The 14,840-nt window shown below is 35.8% G+C and overlaps 1 protein-coding gene across 4 annotated transcripts in view; it reads left to right on the top strand.

Annotated features, from left to right (window-relative positions):
• The window catches only part of CBLB (Cbl proto-oncogene B), a 246,417-nt gene that overhangs the window by 194,225 nt on the left and 37,352 nt on the right, over nucleotides 1–14,840 (top strand). For all 4 annotated transcript variants that reach the window (XM_080654165.1, XM_080654163.1, XM_080654164.1 and 1 more), the window contains exon 13: nucleotides 4,342–4,436. In XM_080654165.1, the coding sequence (XP_080510291.1) occupies nucleotides 4,342–4,436 (95 nt within the window). The remainder of the gene's footprint in view (nucleotides 1–4,341; nucleotides 4,437–14,840) is intronic.

Below are 14,840 nucleotides of genomic sequence, written 5' to 3'. Positions count from 1 at the left end.
TTGTTGGCCTTTTCATATTTTTTTATTCTTCCAGATTGAGTTTTGCAAGGTTATATTTTTCTAGGAATATGTTCATTGCTTCTAGGTTGACCAGTTTTTTGGAATATAGTTGTTCATAGTATTTTTTTACAATCTTTTGTATTTCTCTGGGGTCTGTTGTTATTGTGCTTCTTTCATTTCTGATTTTGTTTATTTTGGTCCTCTCTCTTTGCTTCTTGGTGAGTTTGGCTAGAGTTTCATCAATCATCTTTATCCTTTCAAAGAACCAGCTCTTGGTTTTATTGATCTTTTGTATTTTTTTTTGGTCGCTATGTCATTTATTTCTGCTCTGATCTTTATTATCTCCTCCTTCTGCTTACTATGGGCTTTTTTGTTGCTCTCTTTCTAATTCTTTAAGTTGTAGAGTTTTATAATTTATTACCAATTTGTTTTTTTGTTTGTTTGTTGTTTTTTTGGGGTGTTTTTTTGTTTGTTTGTTTGTTTGTTTGTGTTATTTTGTTTTTGAGGTAGGGCTGTAATGCTATGAACTTCCCGAAGCTCAGGACTGCTTTCACTGTGTCCCATAGATTTTGGGTTGTTGTGTTTTCAATGTCATTTGTTTCCAGGATGTTTTTAATTTCTACTTTGGTAACCCAATCATTGTTTCATAGCATGCTACTTAGCCTCCAAGTGTTTGAATTTTTTTATTGTTTTTATTGTAGTTTATTTCTAATATTATGCCATTGTGATCTGAGAAGATCCTTGATGTGATTTCAGTCTTCTTGATTGTGGAGAGAGTTTGCCTATGACCCAGTATGTGGGTTATCTTTTAAAATGTTTCATGTGCACTTGAGAAGAATGTATATTCCGCAGCTGTGGGGTGAAATGTTCTGAAGATGTCGATTAAGTCCATCTTATCTAGTGAGTCATTTAGGATTACTGTTTCTTTGCTGATTTTTTGTCTACAGGATTTATCCAGTGATGTCAATGGGGTATTAAAATTTCCTACTATGATTGTATTGCTGTCAATTTCTCCCTTGATATTTTTCAGAAGTTTTTTTTATGTATGTTGGGTGCTCCTACATTGGGTGCATATATGTTTACCAGAGTTATATCCTCTTGTTGTATTGATCCCTTTAGTATTATGAAGTGGCCTTCCTTATCTCTTATTATGGCCTTCACTTTGAGGTCTATTTTGTCAGATATAAGTATTGGTACCCCAGCTTTTTTTTCATTTCTGTTTGCCTGAAAGATATTTTTCCATTCCTTCACTTTCAGTCTGTGTGAGTCCCTTGTTCTGAGGTGGGTCTCTTGTAGACAGCATATAGATGGGTAATGTTTTTTTGTGTTTTTTTTTTTTCATCCATTCAGCCACTGGATGTCTTTTGATTGAAGCAGTTAGGCCATTTACATTTAAAGTTATTATTGATAGGTACTTGTTTGTTGCCATTTTTATTTTTTGTGCCTGTGTTCCTTCTTCCCTTTTCCCTTTCTTTTTACAACAGTACCTTTGGCTTTTTTTGCATTGCTTGATAGTGATAAACTTCCTTAGCCTTTTTTTTTGTCTGCAAAGCTCCTGATTTCCCCTTCAATTTTGAATGGTAGCCTTGTTGGACAGAGTATTCTTGGATTCAGTCCCTTACTTTGCATCATTTGTATACTTCATTCCATTTCCTTCTGGCCTGATGTGTTTCTGTTGAGAAATCGTTAGATAATCTAATGGGAGATTCTTTGTAGGTATCTCTTTCTCTCTCTCTCTCTCTCTTGCAGTCTTTAAGATTCTCTCTGTTGTTAACGTTTGCCGTTGTAATTATGATGTGTCTTGGTTTGGGACTCTCTGATTTTGTGACTTTTTCCTCCCCAAATCAGGGAATTTTTCTGTCATTATTTCTTCAAATATGTTTTCTAATCCTTGATCCTCTTCTTGTTGTTCTGACACCCCTAATATAAGTATGTTACTTCATTTCATATTATCCCAAAGCTCCCTTAGGCTCTCCTCCTGCTTTTTAATTTTTTCTCCAATTGCTGTTCAGATTGGTAGTTTTTTTCAGCACTGGCTTCTACTTCGCTAATTTGGTCCTCAGCTTCTTCTAGTCTTCTGTTGAAACCTTCCATTGTGTTGTTTATTGTAGCTATATCATTTTTATTTCCTCTTGATTCTTACATAAGTAGTTTATTTTCTCATCTATCCAGTTTAGAAACTGTATGACCCTTACTCTGAATTCTTTTTATGATATATTGCATGCCTCCATTTCATTTAGTACCTTTTCTGGTGATTACTCTTTGGAGGTTGTTCCTTTGTCTCCCCACTTTTGCTCTTACTGAAAGATCTAGGCTCTGAGTCACCTGGGGCCTGTGGCTACAGTGGTGGGCTTATCAGGAGGGTCACACTCACCAAGACTTCCTGAAGGGCCCTGGCATCGAGATGCACAGGGCCTGCAGTTGTATCGGTGGGCGTGGGGGGCAGGTTGCATAGTCCGAGACTCGCTGGCGGGCCCAGTGGCTTGGACGTGTTGGGCCTGCTGTTGAAGTGGCGGAACTGGCAGGCAGGTCACACAGTCATGGGGCCCAGGGCCAAAGTGGTGGGCTGGCAGGAGGGGAGCACACTCTGAAACTCACAGGATCCTGTGGACAGGGAGGCTGGGGTCCCAGTGTCCATAGGTCTTGCATCTGAGGTAGCAGGTCTTGGGTCAGAGTGCCTGTAGGGTCTAGGGTGGTGTCTAGGGCCATTCTGGGTGTAGTGAGGATGGGCTCCTAGTCACAGCAGCTTTCCCCTTCAAGATGGTGTGCTTATTGTGTCAGAGCCAGCTGCCCTGGGAGTGATTGCACTGGTAGCAGGTCTCCCCATCTAGGAGAGCCCTGTCCACCAGCCCTCAAAAGTCCTGCAGGACCTAACACACACACACACACACACACACACACACACACATACCCCTTTAGCTCCCTCACTCTCTCACACTCTCTTCCTCACTGCCATCCTGCCGTCTGCCATCTTCCTTCATCCCTACAAGGCATTTTTTAAGTTAACAGTTTTTATTGAACTTTACAATGATTAATATGTACTTAATAATTTTTTCTTTCTAGTAAATTTTTTTAAAATGCCTTGTTCTGATACTTGGTCTATAGTCAGATGTCTGTGATAGCATAATTTCATTTAAAGATACATTTTCTCATAGCTTAACTATAGTATATTGGATCTAAAGTGGGGAGGTATGAAAAAAAAGAAAATGTTACTATAGTATAGGGCCTAGGTTTTAGAGTGAAACTTTAATGCTATAAAATTTAGATTGTGTAGCTTTGAAATGTAAACATTGATATATTTCAAATGTATTCCTTAACCTGTTGCTTTACTTCTTTTAAGGTTGATAGAGAAGGATATGTAGGGCCTTTTCAATTTTGCATTCTAAAGCTTCAATACCACTTTAGACATATGAAGGGGGCAAAAAAGGAATTGGCAGGTCATTAATTGTTACCTAGGACTATTCAGGGTATATTACATCCTTTTTGCACCAACATTCACCTATACCTTTTAAGTATTCATTAATAAGAGTGTGGGAAAGAGGCCAATGATAGAACCCTAAAGGTTGCTTAAAGGTCTTAAAATACGTTTAAGCTTTTCTCGTGAGTATGTCTTTGCAAAGTTATGCTCTCTCTGTTTAAGTTGCGTTAATTTCAAGTTGTTAGATTAGTACAGAGCAGTTGTTCAGACAGTTTCTGTAATGTAACTGAGCACCCTGGAAAACAGTGACTGTGGTACTTTATGAGCAAGGTAACAATTTTGGTTTGTGTCATTTACAAAAGGAAATATATGTATAAAAGTGTCTACACTTTGAAAGTCAGAACAGGTCTCCAGTTGCCAGTTGTGCTAAAGTTTGAAAGAGCAGAGGCATTTCTGGTTATACTCATGTACTGTGTTATTGAGAAGCTTAAAATGTTGTTAGCCCCTGAGAGATACAACCTCAAGCACTTGGGATGAACTGAAATAAGAATTGCACCAGTGCTACTTTTTTCTGTATTGAATCCTTACAGAGACTCTAACTTTTCAGTAAAAACTGATCATGCTTGGGGAATTTTACTCTTTATTTACCTAGCTCTCTGTATCTGATTTATAGAAATTATAGTATTCCTTATCACTATGTTTAAGAATCATGTTGTATTGGATTTCTTTAATGTAACTTGGCACTACTTTGGATGGTGTGAATTATCACTATGGTGCTATTAACTCTTAAAGTAAATTGTATTGTATTTCACTTGATTAAATAAACCAAAGTTATAAATTCTTTTCAAAGTTTTTCTAAAGGTGCTATTATTTTAAGGTCCTCCAGAAATTAAATTCTAAACTACCCTTTGATTTCCTTTCAGGTATTTTCCAATGGTCACCTAGGAAGTGAAGAGTATGATGTTCCTCCTCGGCTTTCTCCTCCTCCTCCAGCTACCACCCTCCTCCCTAGCATCAAGTGAGTTGTATTGAATATGGAGATCTTTGCCCATGTATAAAGATATCATAAAGAGTGGTTTTGATGTTCTCAGCACAGAAAGTATGGAGTGAATACAAATGTATCAATGAAATAATCCAGCTGTACTTATAAATTGAAATGCCAGAAATCTAGGGCCTTCCTGGTTCTGTGCTGGTGACCACAGCATCTTGGAGACCTACCCTAAGCACTGAGATTCCACATAGAGTAGCAGGGAGCGAAAGCTGTCTTCCCTGCAGCCAAGAGAAGGTGGAGAAACACATAGCACAGCAAGCTCTCCCTTCCAGTATGCTCTCTTCCTCCGAGATACCACATTTCCCCCAGCTATGCAGTTTGACATCATAAATAATCTTTGGTTCCTCCAATTTTCTCATTTCCCAGATCCATTCATCCATTAAACCCTGTTGGTTATTGTTTTGAATTTTGTCATATTCAGCAGATCTTCCCCATTGCACTATCTTCAGCTCATAGCTGGACAAGCCTTATACCTGATCATATGATATGAGCTCAGAATTAGTATCAATAGATTTTTAAAATTAGAAAAATAGGTTAACCCAGGGGTCTCATTAGAAAAATGGGAACACAGGAGGCACAATGGACAGTTATATACATTTACCAAAATCAAACTAGGATAAAACCAAGTCTTCTGATTCCCATTTTCCTACCCTTTATATTAAATCAGGCTGCCTACTTTTCCTCCAATATATTTTGTTCTCGTAGCCAATTTAATTTAAATTATGCTTTCCCAAGATCACTTTCTTATCGAAAACACAACATTGTTGCCATAGCCGGTTTGGCTCAGTGGATAGAGTGTCAGCCTGCAGACAGAAGGGTCCCATGTTCAATTCTGGTCAAGGGCACATACCTTGGTTGCAGGCTCCTCACCAGCCCAGGACCTGGTTGGGGCTCGTGCAAGAGACAAACAATCAATATGTTTCTCTCACATTGATATTTCTCACTGTCTTTCCCCGTCTTTTCCACTCTCTCTAAAACTCAGTGGGAAGATATCCTCATGTGAAGACTAAAAAAGAAACAACAACAACCCCCTCCACAAAAAAACACACACCAATAAACAAATACAGCATTGTTATTTTTTTTTAATTTTAATAAAACTTTATTCAGATTATTACAATTGTTTCTCCTTTTTCCCCCCATAGCTCCCATCCACCCAGTTCCCACCCCACCTTCTGCCCTTACCTCCCCCCCACTGTCCTCATCCATAGGTGTATGATTTTTGTCCAGTCTCTTCATGAACCCCCCATATCTCTTTCCCCCTGAGAATTATCAGTCCACTCCCTTTCTATGCCCCTGATTCTATTATATTCACCAGATTATTCTGTTCCTCAGGTTTTTAATTCACTTGATTTTTAGGTTCACTTGTTCAGAGATATGTATTTGTTGTTCATAATTTTTCTCTTTACTTTTTTCTTCTTCCTCTTCTTTAAGAATACCTTTCAGCATTTCATATAATACTGGTTTGGTGGTGATGAACTCCTTCAGCTTTTTCTTATCTGTGAAGCTCTTTATCTGCCCTTCAATTCTGAATGATAGCTTTGCTGGGTAGAGTAATCTTGGTTGTAGGTTCTTGCTATTCATCACATTGAAAATTTCTTGCCACTCCCGTCTGGCCTGCATAGTTTCTGTTGAGAAATCAGCTGACAGTCATATGGGTGCTCCCTTGTAGGTAACTAACTGTTTTTCTCTTGCTGCTTTTAATATTCTCTCTTTGTCTTTTGCTCTTGGCATTTTAATTATGATGTGTATTGGTGTGGTCCTCTTTGGATTCCTTTTGTTTGGGGTTCTGTGCGCTTCCTGGACTTGTAAGTCTATTTCTTTCACCAGGTGGGGGAAGTTTTCGGTCATTATTTCTTCCAATAGGTTTTCAGTATCTTGCTCTCTCTCTTCTTCTGGCACCCCCATAATTCTGATGTTGGTACGCTTAAAGTTGTCCCAGAGTCTTCTTACACTATCTTCAACTTTTTGGATTTTTTTTTTGCTTTTTGCTTTTTCGGTTGAGTGTTTTTTGCTTCTTTGTATTTCAATTCTTTGACTTGATTTTTGTGTTCCTCTTGTCTGTTTTTGGGTCTCTGTATAATATTTTTTATTTCAGTCAGTGTATGTTTAATTTCTAGTTGGTCCTTTTTCATATCTTCGAGGGTCTCGTTATATTTATCAGCCTTTTCTAGGATATTCTTAAAAAGCCTTATAACCGTGGTTTTGAATTCTATATCCAGTCGTTTGTTTTCCTCCATTTCTTTCATTTGTGATCTGATTCTTTGACGCCGCATTTTCACTGCTTCCCTCCAATTCTCTGTGAGCTTTTCTCTTTCCTTCTAGTTGTAGAATTTTCACTCAGCCAGCCTTCCTGTGGTTCTGGATGGTTTCCGTTCTGTCTTTTAGTTGTAGTTTTGAAATTGTTGTGCGAGGCAGCAGTTTAGGTGCTTACCTATGCCGCCATCTTGGTTTCTCCAGCATTGTTCTTTCTTTCCTCCTAAATTATCCTTTACTCTTCTACAGTAAGACCTACAGAATTTTACCCAACTACAATATTGTTCAATAATTTCCTAGTGCTTGCCTCTAATCTTGTTTTGATTTTTTTTTCTGGCTTTGTCAGTTTTTCAGTCTGTTCCCTGTTATGCACCACTTTTTTTCAGAACCTTTATTCTAAAAGTCCATGTCTCTCAAGCTCTATTTCTTTATGAAACATTTTGTGGAATTCTTCAGGCATAATGCTAGTAGTAAAACTGATTCTCATTCCCCTTCCCACCGTTTATTTTCTACACATATAATAATGTACTCTGGTCTACTGTTTTCTAATTTTAAAGTGCCTTTTACATTAAAAAGATTATAAGGTTCTCACATCAAAAACATATTCTTGTATTCTCTGATTCTCCCATAACACCTGTTTTTGCTCTCTGCCAAATGGATACCAAGAATACCTGGTTGCTTGGTTGATTGACTTCATAATCTGCTAAGATTCTCATTTCTTATTGAAACTTTTAACACATCTTTCTTTCTCTTCTGGTCACTGAACTCCCACTGTGCATATGAATGCAGAAGAAGGATACACTAGATATGAGCTTACAGAACATTTACAATCTACTTTAATATGAAGTTAACATACATGAAATCACTAGAGAGCATTATGCACTAAATTGTATGAATTTGAACTTTTTAGTTTTTATATAAGCTTGAGGAGAGGCTATTATAGATTTTGTAAGTCAAAGATGCTTTATAGAAAGGATGGAAATTTCCTGAATCATGGAGGGTAGGCACAATTGGGAAAGGGGGAGTGCATGAGAAAAAGCCAGAGTGTGAAATGTGACATCATTCAGGGGACAGTGGAAAACTAAGCTAATTGGACCATTTTCCAGTGGTCACTTTTCCTGAAACTGACAGATATGTAGCAGACATAGAAGTTGGAAGCATATACACATATTCTGTGTAGTAGGCTCTAAATCAGTAGGAGCATTTTGATACTTGAGCCTCAAGTGAACTCTGGATAAATGTATATGTACTATAACATATAAGTTCAATTACCTTTGAGAATTCAGAGAACATCAGAAAGTGGGATAAATGAAACTTGCTACTTAAAGATTAAATTTTCACATTCTGTTTATTAAATTTATATTGACAAGTGGGATAAGAGTCAGAGGTTGCAGTTTGCTTCATTTGTATTTAATAGTAAGTACCCATATATATATATATATAAAAGCCTAATATGCGAAGTGTCCCTTCGGGAGTTTGATGGACCGGGAGTTTGATCACTCCTTATGATGTGCGCTGACCACCAGGAGGCAGCGTGGAACGAAGGAAGGCCCAGCCAGCAGCTGGCAGCCTGGGAAGGGAGGCCCCAGCTGGCAGCCGGCAGCTGCTAGGGACTCTACCCATGCACGAATTTCGTGCACGGGCCTGTAGTTTCTTTATAAATAAAAAAAGAAGAATAAATTTATAGTAAAATGTATTTACTGACATTTTTTGTAATACTTTCATTTGTACATGTTTGTGGATACACTATCTCTTTACTCTTGATTTTCCCCTCAATGCAATTGCTTTACATAACCAGCGAAATATTTTAGCAATGCTTAACTGCAAATTAGCTTTGTATTTTGCATGCTACAAATTAACCATAGTTAATAATACAACTGTTGGCTTTAATGGCACATTTATCTCTCACGTTTATTTTTATTCTTACTATTAGCTAGCAGTTGTTCATTGTAGAAAAGATAGGAAGTATATAAAAGAAAAAAATTAAATGCATAAATACAGGTATATACATACTCCAGATATCAATGCTCAGTTTTAATATTTTGACATTTTTTCTTTAAGACTTTTTTTACATGATTTAGATTATATTGTAGAGATAATTTCATGTCCTCCTTCGTCACTTAATATTTAAATAAGTGTTTTTCTTAATCCTTTATGCACTGTATTTATTATGAAACCAGCATATAATTCCAAAGTGAACATTAAAATAAACTCAGATCTGGTCCCAGACCTGACTCCAACATTAAGTATTTGTCTGTATCTGAATAAGGTAACTTATCTGGGCCTCCCTTTCTCCCTTTACTAAAAGAAGGGATCAGTTTACTTACATGATCTCCAAAATCCTTCTGAGCTTTAACTTTTTAGGTTCTATGAAATATTTTAAGGGGTACTTATCTGTAGTGTTAATTATATATCAAATATTTGGCAACTTGAATATTCATTTGTAGTTGGTTAGTTGTGTCCCGTTGCTGAAGCCAGTCTGAGTTGGATACTGCCCTGCTTTTTTAAGTTTTTTTGATATTTTGTCAACTATGGCCTCATTTGAGTTTATAACCAGAGTATAATGAGTTCTATAAGCATAGAACAGAGGACAAATGTAACTCACTGAAATAGGGAAGTTGGATGGATTTTCAAGTACCTGTTTGCATATTGGACTCTTAGTGCATGTTTCAAAAATCAGACCAAAGCAAAATTACAAATTACTACCTAATATCGACTTCTGCAGTCTCACAAATGTTAAAAACCCCAATGTTGAATTCAGTAATGTCAAAGCTAGTATTTACCTTTAAATCTATACCATGTTCTTGTAAATGTTTACTGAGGTGTAATTGTTAAAGTATATAACGCTGCTCTGATTCCTACTTACTTGATAAAAGAGGCTACTCTGTGATGATGTTTACTTTCTTGTAAAACTGTGTGTTTGTAATTATGTGACTTATTGTGTAATACATCTTGAGACCTAGAAGAAGCTGTAATTTATCTTTTAAAAATATTGTCATAAAAGCCAAAACTGTACTAGTGTGTATAGATTCACTTATTTTTTTCTTAAATGTTTTTCTAAATGGTTTCTATTTAATTAACATTGACATTTAGCTGTAAATATAAAAGTTTTAAATAAAACCTTGAGATATAGGTAATTATTTTTGGGTGGGAGGATGAATAAAAAAATCCTATGTGGATTATGTTTACTTTGTAGTTAAATTTTTACTAAATTATATTTAATCTTAAGATAATTTGATTTTTTCAAAATTATACTAAATATAACCTGAAACAGTTAAAATATTTAATTTGAAACAAGATAAGATGTTGGAAATAAGCAAAAGAATATTGCAAGTAATGATGGAATAATTGTTTCCAGATAAAAGAATGTTCTGGAATGCTGAGGAATGTTTTTATGTGTTTTTTTTTTAAATAATATTTTAATGTGCCTGGTCTTTTAGAGATGAATCTTGTGTACTTTTTGACCTATTAAGATTTCAAATACACATGAACCAATATTACTTGGTTTATATTTTTATAAAAAGGCTCTTTTGTTGTTGGAGGTAGTGGTGTTGATTATTGTCATATACTTTTCTAAACATACAAAGTTGCTAATGTTTTAGGTTCAGTGAATAGAGAATCAGATTTGGCCTAACTGTTCTATTTTCATTCAGTTGCATGTTCTTACTGGAGATATAGTGTGAACAGATAGAGCCCCATCCTCATTGGAATCGATGCTCTAGTTAGGGGGATAGAAAGGAAACCAGTAACTGTGGTGTATTGTCAGGCAATGGTAAATGCTAGGAGGAAAAATGAAGGAGTAAATAGTGATAGAGAGGTTTGTGCTTTAAATGAGCTCATTGGGAAAGGTAATATTTTAACAGAAACCTGCAAAGAAAAGAAAGAGCCACTAGATTGTCTGGGTGACAAGCATGAACAGAACTCAAATTCAAAACAGTGAAGTCAGTGAGTCAGGCGGGCAATGCGGCTGGAGTTGAACAATGATGCAGAAGCTAACTCCTCTGCTGCGTTTAATGCCATGCTAAGAACTTTGGTTTGGTTAGTTTTAGGAGCTATTGGAAGGTTTTAATCAGCATTATGCCATGATGCTGGTTTGTGTTTTTAGAGTTTCACTAGCTGCTCTTTGGAGAAGAGTCTTTAAGAGAGCAAAAGTGGGAGCAGGGAGATCAGTGGAGACTTGCAGTCGTCTGATGGGTAGACCAGTGAGAGATGGCCAGGCTTTCACTGGCATGATACTGGTGAAGTTACATGGTCAGCTTTGGGTTGCATTTGGATCCACTAATGTCTGTTAATAAATTGAATGTCTCTGAGGTATGATAGTCAGGGATGACACTTACATAGGTCTTTGGCTAAAAAAAAAACAAAAAACAAAAACAAAACAAAACTTGGTGATTGGTTGGTGCCATTTACAAAAGTGAGGGAAATCAAAGAAGGGGCATGTGTGGGAAAGGGTAGAGGTGGTAAAATTAGTACTTACGGATCTGTTGAGTTTGGGATGCTTGTTACACAACACACATCTTCAAATAGAGATGTTGAGGGGATAGTTGGCCATACCGTCTAAGCTTTAAACTTTATATTGTATTCAGGCAAATATTTCAATTACTAGTAGTATGTGTCATCAAGTTGGCTCCAACACTGGTGACCCTACAAATGAGTGAACAGTCTCATCTTAGGGTTTCCAAGGGGAAAGAAAATGCAGTAGTATTGCCTTCTGCTGCACAGTAAGTCCAGCTCAGGTTTGTTAAGGTTCATGGTATAGCACATCACCAAACACCTATGACATGTAAATGCCTTGCAGGGAGAAATTTCAGTAGGTACTATCTAAAGCTGATAAATTCCATTCTACATGGCCTGGGCCAAATTTAGTAGACTGGTTACATTCCTAGACATATGAATGTAATTCAGTGAGATTTTTAACAATGTAGGAACTTATATATTTAAAGTATTACCTTCTACATATTTTTTACCCCTGAAATTTTGATATCATAGAAAACATATTCAGAACATTTCTGTGTAGCAAAATTTTAGTAAACATCACCTTTTATTGGTTATTATAATAATTTTCCTTTATATACTAAACTGTTGGGGAAAATAAACTAGAAATGTAGATTTGTGAATGCAGCCTCAACTACTGCCACCTTCTAGTGAGAGTCATCTAAGAGGTCCATACCTGGGCATGTGTGCATGCCAGGGAGTGTGGTTGTCTTTAAATAGTGGCCAAAGTGGTCCATAGATAGATAAAGGCTAGACCAGTTTGACTGAAGTGATGGGCAAATTCATTGTAAAATGTTTGCTTTATTTTGCTTCCTTTATAACTAGAGAGCAAATAACAGAAAAAAGAAAAGAAAAAAAGTACTAAGCTACAGAACCTATTAAAACAAATATCACATTGTAATTTTTAAAAACTTCAAGGTAATGAGCCTGATGGACATTTTTCATCTTGTATATGGTGCACACCAGTCTACATTCTCTTATGCTTGAAGTCAAAAGAGCAGGAAAACATTTTCTGTTATGTAGGCAATGTGTACTACAGTTTTACATTAATCCAGTTTATTGGTATGTTCAGTTAGAGATTTTGAGGGGATTAGTATCACTGAGTTAAATATAATGTGGTGGAAACTTTTTTTAATGGAAGTTACAACTATAATTAAGAATTACTCTATTAACCCTAGTGAACCCTAGTGAGTGAACATTGTTGGTTTTTTATTAATCCTTGTACTGGCTTTCATTCTGTTACCTTAAAATCTTTTTAGACATGCTAAGTTGATGTACTATTTTTGTTTATTATTTTGCCTTTGCTAGATGGAAAAGTGCACTATTACCAAAGCTGGCAGTGCCCTGTAAGTAACAGTTGGCATGGTATAGAGGAGATGGTGTGAAACAGGGCCTTCTTTTCACTTTGTTCGTTGTGATCCCTATCACATTTTTCTTTCGTTGATGGAGCATATAGAAATGTTTGTGCATTTGGTTTGGACCCATTGATATGATTCAGTATTTGAAACTCAGACTTAATTTATAAATCAGAGTGATTATTCAGGAAAAAAAAGGTTAAGTTTTGTTTAAGCCTCCTGCAAAGCAGCTGGACTATCCTAACATAGGTTTTCTAGTGTTTTGTTGGGGAATTGCTGGAACCTACTTGTTGACACATGGATAAGAAGAATTGAGGGCTGCAAATAAATCATTTTAAACCAGCCTCAACTAAAAGATCAGTAGTTTGTGAAAAGGGTACAAAATAAATAATATGGGCATTTGGAGGATGGCTATAATCTGGATGGGGGAATGCCACTAATTCCACTAACCTTTCATTTTCTCCATCTAAAAGCTTTGATGGGAACTGGTATTAACATTATCCCAGTAGTCTGACCAATCTGTAACCTGTAATTTATGATCACAAACAATTAGGTAGTCTTTGATGGACATGTGAGCCACTAGATTCTGTTTAAAGATACAATCTAAATTATATTCCTTATACTGTCTCTTTTTTGTTCCACAGAGGCATAATCTACCATATATTCTCCATTTTTCCATGAACATATTGATCCATTGATAGAAAATGTGTAGCGTTAGAAAGCGATTTTATTTTCATATTAAATAAGGACATCTTCACGTATTACACCATATCCAAGCATTTCTTATGTTTCTGTTAACATTTCTCCATAGGCTCAAATTAATTAAATAATGTTTTGAAGGCCACTAGGAAGATTAAGCATATTTGTTTGTGAAAAGATGCTATGGCCAGTATTTTAAATGAGTTAAAATAAATTTTTAATTGTAAAATACAATATTTCCAGTTGTTATTAAAGCATAATTTATTTACAGTAAAACCCTAATGTTTAATGTACAGTTTTGTGAGTTTTAACAAATGCATAGTCATGTAATCACCGCCACAATGAAGAAGGACTACTCATTATTCAATAAACATCCCTCCATGTCTTGTGTGAATTTCTCCTCTCACTGCAAACCCATGGAAATTACCAGTCTGATTTATGTCCATATAGTTTTGCTTTATCCAGAAGGTCATATAAATAGAATCATACAGTATGTAGCCTTTGAGTCTGGTTTCTTTCTAGGGAGCATAATGCATTTGAGATTTAGCCATGTTGTCAGGTGTGTCAATAATCTGTTCCTTTTATTGCTCAGAGTAAGCATTCCATTGTAAAGCACACCTCCACTGAGGAACATTTGGGTAATTTTCTTTTTTTTTTTTTTTTTTTTTTTTTGCTATTGTAAGTAATGCCACTTTAAATATCATCATGAAGTCTTTAATGTTTGACATATATTGGAAAATTAGGGTATCGAGAAAAGTACAAGTTTTCTCAACATTTATCTTTTTGATTGCTAAAGCAGACCCTAAAAGTGTTAGAAATAATGCTGGTCCTGAATAAGTTAATTTAAAAATGTAACTTGAAATTTGTTTCTCCAATTTAAAAACAAGTCAGTGAAAATGCATATAATTTAAGCATATGAAACCTAATAATATGCCACACTGACTTTCCTTCGTGATGAAAGAACCCTCAAAATTAATACATATATTATAAGCCTTACTCTGATATATCGGGGAAATGACTTACATGTGGCACATGTGTAGCCATTTCAAATTCAACTATAGTTGGTGTTAGCACTTCTCTGGGGTATTATTTTTCTGAGTTAGATATTTCCTGTTAGAATTTGGATAGTTACAAAAAATATGGACCAGTTTGCATTGCAGGCTCTAAAGATTCAGTTTTAATAAAATATTTTTAAATGCCTTGTCTTCATATATTCTTAAATAAAGAATCTTACATGTTTAAAACCAGGAAAATAACATATTATATTTAAAATGCTTTTCTAGATTATGAAAGGATCCTAAAAATGTTTTTTCTTTTCCATTAACAGCTTGGTCATGTATTCCTGTAATAACCAGTCATTATTTTCCTCTAAAAGCTTGTGGGCACTCTCCTGGACACATACCATGGCAGGCCTTTGTTGATTCAGGGTCTGCCCTTAAGTATTTTGCAATTTAAGATAGAAATAGAAGAGAGACCTAGGTGAATATAAAAAAAAAAAAAATGCAGTGTCAGTGGACAAGCATAACTAAATACACACAATAGAAGAGACATGTTTATGTCAAGGGCAATG

The sequence above is a fragment of the Plecotus auritus genome (genome assembly GCF_963455305.1).
Source record: "Plecotus auritus genome assembly, chromosome: 2".
NCBI lineage: Eukaryota > Metazoa > Chordata > Mammalia > Chiroptera > Vespertilionidae > Plecotus > Plecotus auritus.
The sequence above is the reverse complement of the archived record's forward strand: the minus strand, read 5'-3'. Positions and strand labels throughout refer to the sequence as shown.